We start from the raw sequence: 15,932 nt of genomic DNA, 5'->3' as shown, positions 1-15,932 counted from the left end.
ATGCCTTACTATATATGGAACAGTGAATATTGCCTTCAGTCTCTGTAACAAAAATCAGCTCCCTCTCAAAGGACACAGCTTTCTCGACGTTGAAAAAGACTCATGCGATCCCGCCTCAGACACCCTAATTTGTTCAGTTGACGAGAAGTCCACTGACATTATACCGCTGTTTCCGTAAGCTATCGGGTGAATCTTATAAAAATAAATGTTAAAAGGTGTTAGTAGCTCACAACATAGCGCAGTCTCTGTTTTTGCTCGTGTGACACCATCAAACTTACCTACAGAGGTGGCACAGTAATTTTCTATTCACTATTCTATGTTTTGGTACTGAAAACAAAAATTAAAATTATATCTCGCAGGGAGCGAACGAACAAAAACAAAAGTGTACACAGGTTCCAGTCTATGATTATAATAGCCTGACGAAAGACGAAATGAATTGAACAAAAACAAGGTTTCATGCTACCCGCGTGAAAACGATCTGTTGACTGACAGGTTTGAAAGTTGTACTCACATGATCCCTTTGGCTGTGTGAAAGGGTTATGACTGTATTATAGCTCTATAGATTGCGCAGTCTCGTGCCGTGTGATTGGGTATTCTAAAGAATTTCTTTAAAGTCTCTGAGATGGCTCAGAATCTGCATTTGTGTGTGAAAGTGGTGTTAGACCCTGTTCACACTTACAATTTAATTCATATGTGAACGAGCCAAAAAAGAAAAGGCAGCCCAGGGCCAGTCCAGATTTAGGCCACCGTTTCGTTGCAGCCCAGGGCCTGCAATCCTGGACCAGGGCCAGCCTTTACATACGTATGAATGCAAAGCAGATTTAGGCCGCCTTTTCGAATCTCTTACCAATTTTATTTTCTATGACAACGCGGAAAAACACGTATTTTCTATGATGTCAGAGATTTTTTGGTTTTACATTTGAGAAGGGGCAAAAAAACCACGCAAGGCTTTTTTGGTTTGTTTGAGAATAACCAAATCAATTCATGCACAATATATAAACATGAACACAGGCAGCTTTGCTTTGAATTTACGTAAACATGCCTGTCTAATGAAAGTGCTTATGGTATTCAAGTTCAGTTACCTCAGTATTCAGAGCTGTCCAAAGATGCCGAAAACAATAACAATCACCCCTAAAGATCGGATCAGCAAGGACGAATTTCACATCGATGGTGATGTACTGTTTTGTACGTCATGCAGCAAGGCTGTACTTTACACTCATAGGCAGATATGTACTTCATTCTGATCAACATTATTACTTTGCCTCACCTTGTAAAAAAAAAAGTCGCTAATAAGATATTGCGATTATTATTGTTAGTTATTCTACTGGCGATAGAGCAGTCGTTTATTATGCATTGTGCATGTTGTTAAGCAAAGTCTATTTGATATATGACAGCGTATTGCTGTGTTTAGATTAGGGCGCTTTCCTTAATGAAGTTGCCATAGCTACATGTGGAACAAGGGTTTTGTTATAGCCATATGTTCGGTAATCTTCCAAGAGAAGGGGTAATGCTGATGCGCAGCCTTTACTTGCAATGGTTAAGGACTAGAGTATAATAAAGACAATTAATACAGCAACTAAACAATAGAATAGTTTACCAATCATGTTCGATCAGGAGGGAGCAGTAGCACTGTTACGTGATCAGTCGTGAGCTTGTCTTGTGAATGTCAGTCAATGTGTGCAACCCCACAGTCATTTGCAATCTGAGTGAAGTATCCATTACAAAAATAAATATTTATACCTGTCAACACTAGCAAGTTGCTGTTTCCTGTATTCTAAATGCCTCAATGTACTTGCGAGCATAATGTGATTGTGGGTAGGGAGCAAGCTCGGACCGTCAACCAGTTACACACCATAACAGGAAGTCAAAATATTCAATATGGGTGTTTTTTTTTTTTTTAATATATACCATAAAATTGCTACTGTGCTGCATTGAAAAAAAATATTAATAAGAAACATCTGTTACAAAAGGATTACTGTATAACCCGGTAGCTCTTCCATTCTGAGTGCAGGCTATCGTTCCATAAAAAAACACAAGCAGTGCGCCACATGTTAGGCCTGCTTTTCAGTCACAGGAGCCTTAAAAAGAGCAACGGGAACGGGGTTGCAGACCTAAATACGGGGCGGCCCGGTAGAGTGAATGCGATCTGGTCATTCCCTGAATGCTGATTTTTCTTTTCTTTTCTCAGTCTGGCCGCTTCTTTTGGACTGATGGGACAAAATGGAATTATGCCAACTGGGCACCAGGCCAGCCTGACAACTGGCATAACAACAAGAATTGTGTTCATTTCACCCTACGCCGTGAGTGTCTTTCTGAAGCCAGGCGCCCCCTGGTGTCTGTCCTTTATTGTCGCAGTTTAAAGTGACTTTCAAGATTCTAAAGTCCTGTTGGCTTCTAGAGGGCATCCACAACTACTGAACACTCAATAGAGCTGAATTTCGAAATACCAAATATCTTTCTCAGCGTCTTCAGTGTAAAATCAATGACAAATGTTTCCACTAGTAATCTCTCTCATTATTTTCAGTGTGAATTCAATGAGAAACAACTAGAAGTGTTTCTCAGTGTCTTCAAATTTTCCAGTATTGAATTTATATTAGCTTTTCTAAAAGCCTTCAGAGGGCAGATCAATAATTTTAGTGGGTCTGTGATGTTTAAATACGTTATTTTAAGTTGGCCACACTGACCTCTTGTGGAGTGGAGCAGGGATGGAAATAACACTCCCGTTGCACAGCGGTTTGATCCAATCCTGGTTTCACTAAGAGTTTAATAAGACACACCTAAGCTTGTTACCTATACACACTGTGGCTAACCAAGCTCCTAGTGAAACTGGCCTTAAAAAATATATTTTAAATATATTTAAGGAATCATATGATCCATATATTTCATACACCAAAACCTTTTTGTAGTATGAAAATATGAATCATATAATTCCTTAAATATTTTAAATATATTTTCTTTCTGTATGTGTGTGATGCAATAGGAGTCTTATTTCCATCCCTGCCCAGTAGCATATAGAATATTGTAATATACCATATGTAGGGCTGTGTTTTTCTTAACTGTAATAAAATCGCTTATTTCATGGTCTAAAAATAGGTATTTCAAGATAATTCACGATTAAATGTAATATTTATTAAAGCAGAAAATAACGTTGTTGCTTTTAAAATTGATCGTTTTCTCTTTAGTGTTATTATACAACAAATGTTCCTAAATATTTAAAAGCTTACCAGAAAACAATCAATGCAAAACTGCACAGTATTTCAGATTTTATGTCCATCTTTGAAAGACATTCTGTTTTCGCCATCAGTGAATTATCAAACAAAATAAAAACATAAATACATGTAAAAATAACAACAGACATGTGAAACGTCCCCTTGTACTGGACACAGCAAATCTTTAGCAGAAATATTGCAGATCTTTGCTGCAGCTGGTGTCTATTTTGTTGAAGACGGTTTAAAGTAATGGTGCAGCTCTGTGCAGTGTGTGCTCAGTCATTAACTGGAGCAAACTAAACCAGCTGCCAGGTTTTTGAATGCAGTCTAACAGGCAGTGTGTAAGGCAAGCATGTTCTGCATTTATTTTGAAGTGATAACATTTTATTATATGTAGACTATATTTTTGGAAATGGGAATTTTTCACAGGGAACAACATATTACATGGTATCCGTGACAACGGTGAAACAAATCCAGCCTTAATCATACCCTATAGGTATTGGACAGTTTGATTTAACCAGTATTTCAAATGAGCTGTGAAAAGATTTCTTCAATAACTTGTCCCAGAGCTAACTGTGCTTTGACTCGTTCCCCTGTAGGTCCCTCGCGCTGGGAAAACCAGAGCTGCTCTACTCGGCAGGGTTTTGTTTGCAAATTTCACCATTGAGCCTGAAGACAAGAGGGGAGACTGAGGATGATAACCGCGCTTTTACTGCTTTTACAGCTTTCTGCTTGATGGAACTAAATAAATAAATAGTCCTGCAGTGGTACAGTAGAAAGTGTAAGAATACACCACGTTATCCATGAGTCACAACACTTTCTTTACATCATACAGTAGTCGGCACATTTATTAAGTAAGACTCTGCGAAACCAGCCCTAATGCTAACCAGAATGTGTGAAACCAGCCCTAAATTACAATGTTTCATTCATAGCTTCAAGACACTCGAAACCACCAGTAGCTGAAATATTCGTCTGCTTGACTTAAAGGTTTTGCCCTGCATTGTAAAATCAGTTTCAAAGATCACTAGGCTATTAACAATGACAGGGTGACTGCAGTCCAAGTCATCAGCCTTAAAGGGCTGCGTGGTTGTATTATTGAACAGAACAGAACTGAACAAACCCTTAAACCCTGTTCAGTATTATATTTCATTAATGAATCTGTCTTCATTTACTTGATTTCATTTATGATATATATTTTTTCTTTTACAAATATAAGAGAATAATGCATGGGGTCGTGTGTGATATGAGAATGCCAACCTGGGGGGGGCAGGATGCTACATAATCCCAGAGGACGAAGGCCGCGGGGGCATTCAATTCTCATTTATCTCACACTAGCCCATGCACTGTTTTTTATAATCTCTGGTGAGCAATCTATATACATATTATATATATATATATATATATATATATATATATATATATATATATATGGAAATCATCATCAATCAAATCATCATCTTTATAATGCAGTATCTACATTTTCAGAGGATTTATAATGTTGTTTGTCTTAGCATCCTGTTATTCTGTTTGGTTCAGAAAAAACATTTAAAAAAAAAGCAATCCAGCATATTAAAAAATACTGTATTAGTTAAAACCCCATCGCATTTCAGTTTGGATGAAGGCAATGTTAAGTCGAAACACTTATTTTTTTTCATGTTCTTTTTGTATCCAGTGAATGATGTCAGATGCAGGGTTTCCTTTCCTTTCTTTGGAAGGCGCTCGTGTCAGACCTGTGCACTGTAGCTAACAGGAGAGCAGGGCAGCTGGAGAGCGCTGTATTGTTTTGTGAGCTACAATCTCTGAGGCTTTGGTATCGTTTTAACCCCCCCCCCCCCCCCCTCCTTCCCCCCCCCCCCTCCCCCCCATGTCAAGTATTGTGTGTGTGTGTGAGGTTCTACACTGTATCGCAGTCAGGACTTGCAAAGCCTATAATGCAATAAAGCTTTTTAAAGCATCTCAAATCATTGTGTGACTGAATTCTTCAACCAGAATTTCTCAAAAGAAAGAACTGTGTTTGTATACCTTGACTGGCAAAAGCGGTAAAATCAAAAGGTGATTCCCCCCCTTATTACAATACATGGTGCTAACTAAATAACTCTAGTGCAGAGATGGTAAGAAGACTCCTGTTGCCCAGCAGTTTCACCCGTTCCAGGTTTTACCAGGAGCTTGATCAACCTCAGTGTGTGCAGGTAGCAAGCTCAGGTGTGTCGTATTAAACTCACAGTGAAATCAAGAACGAATCGAACTGCATCATTGTGACTGTAGTTTAATATCTAGACTGGACTGTACTGGAATTACATCGTAACTGCAGTTAGACTGGACTGTGCTAGAATTACATTGCAGGGATAGCAATAAGACTCCTGTTGCACAACAGTTTCATTCCAGGTTTCACTACAAGCTTGATTCAACAGGAAAAGCCAACCGGTAACCCCAACCTGACCCTTCTCTCCCCCTCACTGAGAAAAATACCTAAGCTTTACACTTCCAAGTCCCCCCATTGCTTCTCCCCAGGACAGGCCTTGCCTACCTGCAGCAGCTCCAATAAACCCTTCAGAAAACACTCTCATGTAAATATCTGAAGCCCTGCACCTGTAAATAATGTTTGTTTCATTCTGATTGTGTATTATTTTGAATTAGAGTTTTGCAGGGATGCGGTTAGCATGTGCAGAATGTGTCCTACTCTTAACTGATTAGTCGTTGATAATTATGCCCAGTCCCACGGTATAAAAGAGGAGCTCGGAGACAGCTCTCTGGTTAGTTTAGGGCAGGGTGTCTTCTGGTTTTCATTCCAAGCTGAGCACTCAGTTACTTAATTGAACCCTTAATTGAACTAATAGTTTGCTTAATGACACCTTTTTAATTGTTTTCAGCTGTGCTGCTGTTGATGGAGCTCATATCTCCAGTACAGTACAGTTAATGCTGTAGCTTGCAGTACTGCCTATCTCCACCACAGGGAGACAAAGAGACAGGGAGCGATTTTCACTGTGCTGAAGTTAATGGATCTCAGACCTCCAGTACAGCACAGTACAGTACAGTTAATGCTGTAGCTTGCAGTACTGCCTATCTCCAGCAGAGAGAGACAAAGACACAGGGAGCTATTTTCACTGTGCTGCGGCCTACTGTTGAAATCAACTACTGCCACATGCCCCTTGGACCCCTGACCGACTCATCTTGTGTGTCTTTGTGCTTCTGATCTTGCTACTTCCATTATGCACACTCTCAACCTGTCCCTGGACTCAGAATCGGTTCCTGCTGCCCTCAAACTTGCCCAAGTAACACCGGTACTCAAAAAACCCTCCCTTGGCCCGGCTGTTTGATCTGATTTCCATCTCATCTCCAATCTCCCTTTTCTCTCCAAAACTCTTTAAAGGGTTGTAGCCAATCAGCTGATGAAACACCTCATGGATAACAATGTGCTTGAATCTCTACAGTCTGGCTTCCGGCCGCATCACAGTACTGACACTGCTCTGCTCCGGATGTCATCTTACCTGTCTGGACACATGCAGTCTGTTTTCTATGCTGGATGCAGTGGTGTTGCAAACCCAGTAACTTGTGGTGCCCCTCAAGGGTCTGTTCTTGGGCCTCTTCAACATCTACATGCTTCCCTTGGGTCACCTCATCCACCAACACAGCCTCATGTTTCACTCCCACGCAGATGAAATCCATCTCTACTTAAAACTCGACCCTGGAAGCCCTCTGCCATGGTCTGGCGCTCGGCTTGCATTCAAGACATCGAGGCCTGGATGTCTGCCAATTTTCTTCAGCTCAACTCTAACAAATCTGAACTCCTTCAAGTAGGATCTAAAACTGTGTTCTATTAGCTGGCTCTCTGATCCCCAGTACAGCACTGAGTTCTCTATACTAGACTGTATTGAATTAGCTGCTCTCAGATCCCCAGTACAGCACTGAGTTCTCTATGGTAGACTGTATTGAATTAACTGCTCTCAGATCCCCAGTACAGCACTGAGTTCTCTAATCTTCCTAGACTGTATTGAATTAGCTGCTCTCTGATCCCCAGTACAGCACTGAGTTCTCTACACTAGACTGTATTGAATTAGCTGCTCTCAGATCCCCAGTACAGCACTGAGTTCTCTACACTAGACTGTATTGAATTAGCTGCTCTCTGATCCCCAGTACAGCACTGAGTTCTCTACACTAGACTGTATTGAATTAGCTGCTCTCAGATCCCCAGTACAGCACTGAGTTCTCTACACTAGACTGTATTGAATTAGCTGCTCTCAGATCCCCAGTACAGCACTGAGTTCTCTATTACTAGACTGTATTGAATTAGCTGCTCTCAGATCCCCAGTACAGCACTGAGTTCTCTACACTAGACTGTATTGAATTAGCTGCTCTCAGATCCCCAGTACAGCACTGAGTTCTCTACACTAGACTGTATTGAATTAGCTGCTCTCAGATCCCCAGTACAGCACTGAGTTCTCTACACTAGACTGTATTGAATTAGCTGCTCTCAGATCCCCAGTACAGCACTGAGTTCTCTACATTAGACTGTATTGAATTAGCTGGCTCTCTGATCCCCAGTACAGCACTGAGTTCTCTATACTAGACTGTATTGAATTAGCTGCTCTCAGATCCCCAGTACAGCACTGAGTTCTCTACACTAGACTGTATTGAATTAGCTGCTCTCAGATCCCCAGTACAGCACTGAGTTCTCTACACTAGACTGTATTGAATTAGCTGCTCTCTGATCCCCAGCACAGCACTGAGTTCTCTATATTAGACTGTATTGAATTAGCTGCTCTCAGATCCCCAGTACAGCACTGAGTTCTCTATATTAGACTGTATTGAATTAGCTGGCTCTCAGATCCCCAGTACAGCACTGAGTTCTCTATACTAGACTGTATTGAATTAGCTGCTCTCAGATCCCCAGTACAGCACTGAGTTCTCTACACTAGACTGTATTGAATTAGCTGGCTCTCAGATCCCCAGTACAGCACTGAGTTCTCTATTAGACTGTATTGAATTAGCTGCTCTCAGATCCCCAGTACAGCACTGAGTTCTCTACACTAGACTGTATTGAATTAGCTGCTCTCAGATCCCCAGTACAGCACTGAGTTCTCTACACTAGACTGTATTGAATTAGCTGCTCTCAGATCCCCAGTACAGCACTGAGTTCTCTATATTAGACTGTATTGAATTAGCTGCTCTCAGATCCCCAGTACAGCACTGAGTTCTCTATACTAGACTGTATTGAATTAGCTGCTCTCAGATCCCCAGTACAGCACTGAGTTCTCTACACTAGACTGTATTGAATTAGCTGCTCTCAGATCCCCAGTACAGCACTGAGTTCTCTACACTAGACTGTATTGAATTAGCTGCTCTCAGATCCCCAGTACAGCACTGAGTTCTCTACACTAGACTGTATTGAATTAGCTGCTCTCAGATCCCCAGTACAGCACTGAGTTCTCTACACTAGACTGTATTGAATTAGCTGCTCTCAGATCCCCAGTACAGCACTGAGTTCTCTACACTAGACTGTATTGAATTAGCTGCTCTCAGATCCCCAGTACAGCACTGAGTTCTCTACACTAGACTGTATTGAATTAGCTGGCTCTCAGATCCCCAGTACAGCACTGAGTTCTCTACACTAGACTGTATTGAATTAGCTGCTCTCAGATCCCCAGTACAGCACTGAGTTCTCTATACTAGACTGTATTGAATTAGCTGGCTCTCAGATCCCCAGTACAGCACTGAGTTCTCTATACTAGACTGTATTGAATTAGCTGCTCTCAGATCCCCAGTACAGCACTGAGTTCTCTATACTAGACTGTATTGAATTAGCTGGCTCTCAGATCCCCAGTACAGCACTGAGTTCTCTATACTAGACTGTATTGAATTAGCTGCTCTCAGATCCCCAGTACAGCACTGAGTTCTCTACACTAGACTGTATTGAATTAGCTGCTCTCAGATCCCCAGTACAGCACTGAGTTCTCTACACTAGACTGTATTGAATTAGCTGCTCTCAGATCCCCAGTACAGCACTGAGTTCTCTACACTAGACTGTATTGAATTAGCTGCTCTCAGATCCCCAGTACAGCACTGAGTTCTCTACACTAGACTGTATTGAATTAGCTGCTCTCTGATCCCCAGTACAGCACTGAGTTCTCTATACTAGACTGTATTGAATTAGCTGCTCTCAGATCCCCAGTACAGCACTGAGTTCTCTATACTAGACTGTATTGAATTAGCTGGCTCTCAGATCCCCAGTACAGCACTGAGTTCTCTATACTAGACTGTATTGAATTAGCTGCTCTCAGATCCCCAGTACAGCACTGAGTTCTCTATACTAGACTGTATTGAATTAGCTGCTCTCAGATCCCCAGTACAGCACTGAGTTCTCTATACTAGACTGTATTGAATTAGCTGCTCTCAGATCCCCAGTACAGCACTGAGTTCTCTACACTAGACTGTATTGAATTAGCTGCTCTCAGATCCCCAGTACAGCACTGAGTTCTCTATACTAGACTGTATTGAATTAGCTGCTCTCAGATCCCCAGTACAGCACTGAGTTCTCTACACTAGACTGTATTGAATTAGCTGCTCTCAGATCCCCAGTACAGCACTGAGTTCTCTATACTAGACTGTATTGAATTAGCTGCTCTCTGATCCCCAGTACAGCACTGAGTTCTCTACACTAGACTGTATTGAATTAGCTGCTCTCAGATCCCCAGTACAGCACTGAGTTCTCTATACTAGACTGTATTGAATTAGCTGCTCTCTGATCCCCAGTACAGCACTGAGTTCTCTATACTAGACTGTATTGAATTAGCTGCTCTCAGATCCCCAGTACAGCACTGAGTTCTCTATACTAGACTGTATTGAATTAGCTGCTCTCAGATCCCCAGTACAGCACTGAGTTCTCTATACTAGACTGTATTGAATTAGCTGGCTCTCTGATCCCCAGTACAGCACTGAGTTCTCTACACTAGACTGTATTGAATTAGCTGCTCTCAGATCCCCAGTACAGCACTGAGTTCTCTACACTAGACTGTATTGAATTAGCTCGCTCTCAGATCCCCAGCACTGAGTTCTCTATACTAGACTGTATTGAATTAGCTGCTCTCAGATCCCCAGTACAGCACTGAGTTCTCTATACTAGACTGTATTGAATTAGCTGCTCTCAGATCCCCAGTACAGCACTGAGTTCTCTATACTAGACTGTATTGAATTAGCTGCTCTCAGATCTACAGCACTCTCTATACTAGACTCTGCTCTCTGATCCCCAGTACAGCACTGAGTTCTCTATATTAGACTGTATTGAATTAGCTGCTCTCTGATCCCCAGTACAGCACTGAGTTCTCTATATTAGACTGTATTGAATTAGCTGCTCTCAGATCCCCAGTACAGCACTGAGTTCTCTATACTAGACTGTATTGAATTAGCTGCTCTCAGATCCCCAGTACAGCACTGAGTTCTCTATACTAGACTGTATTGAATTAGCTGCTCTCTGATCCCCAGTACAGCACTGAGTTCTCTATACTAGACTGTATTGAATTAGCTGCTCTCAGATCCCCAGTACAGCACTGAGTTCTCTATATTAGACTGTATTGAATTAGCTGCTCTCTGATCCCCAGTACAGCACTGAGTTCTCTATATTAGACTGTATTGAATTAGCTGCTCTCAGATCCCCGGTACAGCACTGTTTCTTCTAAACTGGACTAGGCTGCAGGACTACTTATATCCACTTGGGGAGACAAAGACACATGAAAGGTCCTCTCAGCAAGTATATTGCGAGCAACCGACAGCAAACTTGATCCAAAGCAGCAGATGACTTATGCGCTGGATCCTCCATAGACACTGCGGTTGATTTAGCCTTGAATTATGGCTGCGCTGTGGCAGACATATTTAAGTTTGGAACAAAGGTCCTGTTTAAAGTCGATTTTACAACCAGCTCGAAGGGGGGGGGGGGGGGGGGGGGGTTTGTATATATATATATATATATATATAATATTAAGACGCTTCTATATGCACCTGTATCTCAAAAAGTATATAAAATTAAGCAACCACGCTCGGCACACACATAGCTGGGGTGTAGATGTGCAACGGGGTATTAATATATTTTGGGGGGTCCTAGTTTTACAGAAATTGAACCCCAAAAGATAACGGTTTGATGTCACTGCTGCCTGACGTCGTTGCTAAGCGGAGTGACTTGCGACCGTTCCATTGCACTGAATAGGGAGACATGGAATATATAGATCAGCACATGTGGGTCACATCTGTGTTTCTGTCTGGATTAAAACTGGTAATCAGTGCTAATGTTTTTTGTGTTTGTGCCTTCAACACTTGGGGAACTAATAATAATTTTTCAATTCAGGATATACGGTTTTCATTTCCCTTTATCTCACTTTTGTTGTCATGGTACGGTCGGGAGTTCAAGGATACCGTAACATTACACAAACAAATCTGTTTCTGTCGGTATTAAAACTGTGAACTTCTCTGTGCTTTTAAATAATAAAACGTTACAAATAAAAGTGATTCTGTGTATAGTGTTACTTATTATATAATAAAGACAGGTGCCGTCACGGATAAAAACGTGGGGGGAACCACTAGACTAATGCTGGACCAATAGACCTGTGCATAAAACCCCTTAATTTTGCATGCTGCAAAGACAAGGGCAGCTCTTCCTGCAGGTAACAGTCTATAAAGAGGTCAGTGTAAAGCACCTGGCTTCATCCTGAGCTTCTACTACTACAGCTGAGGTACGACATACAGGAGGGTAAAATCACAAATCGTTAAGTTTACCGGCCATAAACCTGGTTCCCTGAAAGAGAAGATGGCCACCAAAACATCGTTATGGGATATAAGCTGGCCTATAGGTAGGTGTCACTGAGCTCATTCTATCAAAGCATATGCCAGAGTGGAGCACAGGCTCAAGGAGCTGCGGCGTGTTGTGCAGGAACAAAGCGACACATTCCCCATGCCAGGCGGGTGACCAAGCACGCCAATAGGTGGGCTAAAATAAACCTGCTGATTCAACTCAACAGCGGAACCCTGCAGAGCTGGGTCCTGTGATGGAAGTTTACACTTTAAACTTCTACAAGACAGAGACTCAGTAGAACAAACAGGATTGCGTATACAAGTTTAATAGTTTGCAAACCCGAGAGCACACTCAACACACGCAGGTGTTTAGGAATACCGAGCTATGCCCTGACTACGCAGAGCCAGTAAGCCTAATATATACCTTGTATTAAAATGAGGTCAATCATATGCAACAATAACAACCTGTTTAAATTGCAAGCATCTTATTCTGCTAAACCTGTGACATTTCTGTGAAGCGTCACGGATGCGGCTTGCGGTTGCTAACGCTTCTAGCTCGTAGTCAGTATCTTTCCATCTCTTATATGAGTCACCTGCCCTTCAGCAAAGAAAAAGAAGTAGCATGTTAGAAAAAAACAACTACTGTGTCAGCATAATCAAATACAACTACTATATAAGCATAATCAAATGCAACTACTATGTAAGCATAATTAAATACAACTACTATATAAGCATATATGTAATTTTCCCACCACAGTCCCAGTAGAGGAATCACGCTGCTACTACTTTTTCTTTTCAAACTGCAAGGCAGTATAGAAAAACACATATATACACACACATACACACACACACACACACAAATAGCAATCGTGAGGGTGAAATAACAGTCACCACGGTAGCGCACCGAGTAGGAGGGCTTGAACAAGCTGGCGGATTCAACTCAACCAGAACACTGCAGAGCTGGGACCCGGTAGAGGAGTCACGTATACACGCTAGCGAGGGTGACTGTTCCCTTTTGTTTTATACACAGCACGCCGAGTAGGCGGTTGAAAAGGCTGCCGGAAACTCAACAGCGGGGCACAGCAGAGCTGGGTCCCGGTAGAGGAGTCACGTCGCTACTTTTTCTCTTCAAACTGCAAGGCAGTAAAGACAACACATGTATTCAAAACCAATTCAAAACGTCGAGCGGAGTAGGTAGCTGAGGCAGTCCAGCAGAGTCAACTCTACAGCGGAGCACGGCAGAGCCGGGGGTCCGATGGAGGATCACGTGTCTCTTTCCTTTAAACTGCAATAGCAGAGGAAACATCAAACAGCGAGCGCTGTGAGGTTTAAGCAGACTGCAATCGCAAAGCGATGCAGGCTGTTACACAGAAAAAGAGTAACACAGCATAGTGGCTGGACAGGGGTGTCTAGCCTGGACTACGTGCAGTCACACGACCAAAGCAGCGCGTAGCCTACAGCGGAGTGGAGCACCGTCTACAGGCAGAGGCAACGAGGCACTGTTGCGCTAGGTCTGAAGCAGTGGTCAAGCACTGCACTGTGCACCGTGCGACCCGAGCGCCTTGTGCAGAGTACCGTGCACTATGTGCAACGTGTACCGTGCCACACTGCATTTCCACACTAGCGCCAGATACCGTGCGCACCGCATGCACCGAGCACAGGGTATAATGTGCACCGAGCACCGGGCTACCGCTTGCACTGAGTACTGCGTGCACAGATGCACCGAGTACTGTGCAGCGCCAGGCACCGTGCACCGTGCAGCACCGGTGAGCTAGCCTGTATCGGTACAGCGAGACAATGGGCACCGTGAGCACCGTGGTACCGAAGTAGCACAGGTAAAGTCTTAAGCACCGCAGTATTAAAAAACACCGGGGCAGCTGTGCACGGTGCCTACCCTGACCGTGTGCTCACACGCCTGAGCAGCGCATAGCGTACAACAGGGGGACAGGGCCGATGACTTACACATCACAGTAATACAAAATAGTTTTTAAATACAAAAAACAGTTAAAATATTACAGGACAGATGGGGGAGAGAGAGCACACTGTCTGTAGATTGAGCGACCTACACCAAAGGTGAGGGCCCGCGCAGCCTGCGTACGTCTCAACTAAACAATCAAGGACGCCTCGGTGAAGAGTTTATGGCTGGCCCGGCTGAAGCAGCCACGGTGTGGCTAGTCCTCTGCGCGAGCACGGGGACGCGTAGGTACAATCAAAACAAGGCCCAACCAAAGCCCACAGCTCTGGGTTTGGCCCCTGAGCAGAGGCAATTGACCCACCTGGGATTGTCTGATAGGGTCCTACCTACTCTCCAGAATGCCAGAGCTACATGCTCTCAGCATGTGTACAAATAGGGTGTTTTTCAGACATGGTGTCAGTCACATGGACTGAACCCCACTACTGCCCAAAGGCAGACATCTTGCAGTTTTTGAAAAGACCACCCTCACCCTCTATCTGAAGGTCTATCTGGCAGCAATCTTAGACATGTTAAAATCGACTCCGTCACCCCAAGTGCACACCTCCTGGTGGAACAGTTTCTGAAGGGAGCTCAGATGTTATGACCTGCAAGGAAGGATCCTGTTCCTCATAGGCAGCAAAAGATAGTGCTGGAAGCACTTACAAAGCCATCATTTGAGCCCCTGCATCAGCTGAGCTGAAGCATCTTCCTTTAAAGATGTCTTTCCTGATCGCCATCACCTCCACCAAGCGAGTAAGTGAAATACAAGCAGTCTCAGTAAAAGTGTCTATTTTTTCCAGAGGCCAGAATCAAGGTTATGCTCCACACTACCCCTGCTTTACTCCCCTAAAAGTATTTCTGCTTTTCATTGGAATTGGAGGCTTTCCATCCACCTCCTTTCCAGTCTGACAAGGAGAGAAAGCTTCATGTTATCTGCCTAGTGAGGGCACTGGTGTACTATGTTGAAGGCACTCAGGGTTGTCCTCAATCGGAGCAATTTTTTATTTGCTTTGGGTCCAAGTCCCACAGACAAACCTAGTCTAAACTGCGACTGTCGAGATGGAGTGTAGACACGGTCAGGGTTACTTACGAGTTAGCCAACCTGCTCCCACCCGGAAAGGTCACGGGTCACTCCACAAGATGGCTTGCAACCTTATGGGCGTTATTCCAGGGTGTATCATTGACATTTACAGTGCTGCAGTATGGGCTACCTCTCATACTTTACAAGATTCAACAGACTGAATGCTGTAGATCAACAAAATCCTGGATTTGGGACCAGAGTGATAAGAGCAGTCTACTCTTTAACACATATTTATGGTGTTGACTTTAAGTCCTGTAACAGTTAGCTACACACCCTTAATTGTACTTGTGGTGTTCGAAGCCTAATGCTAACCTTGTAGCATATACACTGTAATGAGGGTCCTTCCATCACTGTACTGTGGACCTCATTATGGTCTTTGGGCCAGAATGCTAAGTGCAGTCTCTTCTTCCCTTTCAGCATATCTGCCAGTGCTGCAAGTCATTCACTTGTGACGGCTTGGGTATTTCATCCTATTTCGGTAATGATTACATTTCATACTTGAAAGGGAATGTTAAGTTAATATCATACCCTTGTACCCTGAAATAGAAATGTACCCTTTAACCATTAAGGTCGCTGTGTTCACTCCAACGCAGTTGGGAATGTAAAACTGGGGTTGAGCCATCGGGGTGCAGCATTTTTATTTCCTCGGGGATGGAGTCACATTGACACAGACAGGCTTCTCGACCGGCTGGCTGTAGGGTGACACCAGGCCAGAAAGGAACACACAGGCAGTACTGGCGGGTGAAACTGAGACGCTGCGGCGCTCAGTGCGTTTATTAACACACAGAAAATAAATGGTTAAACAAAACAGAACACGGCACTTGAGGCCAAAATAAGTAGACAAACAAAACAGCCAGTGGACAACACTAAACAAGTATCGTGCGAGTCCTCTCACACCAGTGGCATTTGT

The 15,932-nt window shown here is 43.2% G+C and overlaps 1 protein-coding gene across 1 annotated transcript in view; it reads left to right on the top strand.

Moving 5' to 3' along the window:
* Positions 1 to 14,658: 14,658 nt before the first annotated feature.
* Positions 14,659 to 15,932, top strand: part of LOC121304503 (SLAM family member 7-like) — a 30,041-nt gene continuing 28,767 nt past the window's right edge. The window contains exons 1-2 of the mRNA XM_041235669.1: positions 14,659 to 14,694; positions 15,440 to 15,500. Coding sequence (XP_041091603.1) covers positions 14,659 to 14,694; positions 15,440 to 15,500 — 97 coding nt within the window. The remainder of the gene's footprint in view (positions 14,695 to 15,439; positions 15,501 to 15,932) is intronic.

Source organism: Polyodon spathula, chromosome 38 (assembly GCF_017654505.1).
Source record: "Polyodon spathula isolate WHYD16114869_AA chromosome 38, ASM1765450v1, whole genome shotgun sequence".
Lineage (NCBI taxonomy): Eukaryota > Metazoa > Chordata > Actinopteri > Acipenseriformes > Polyodontidae > Polyodon > Polyodon spathula.
The sequence above is the reverse complement of the archived record's forward strand: the minus strand, read 5'-3'. Positions and strand labels throughout refer to the sequence as shown.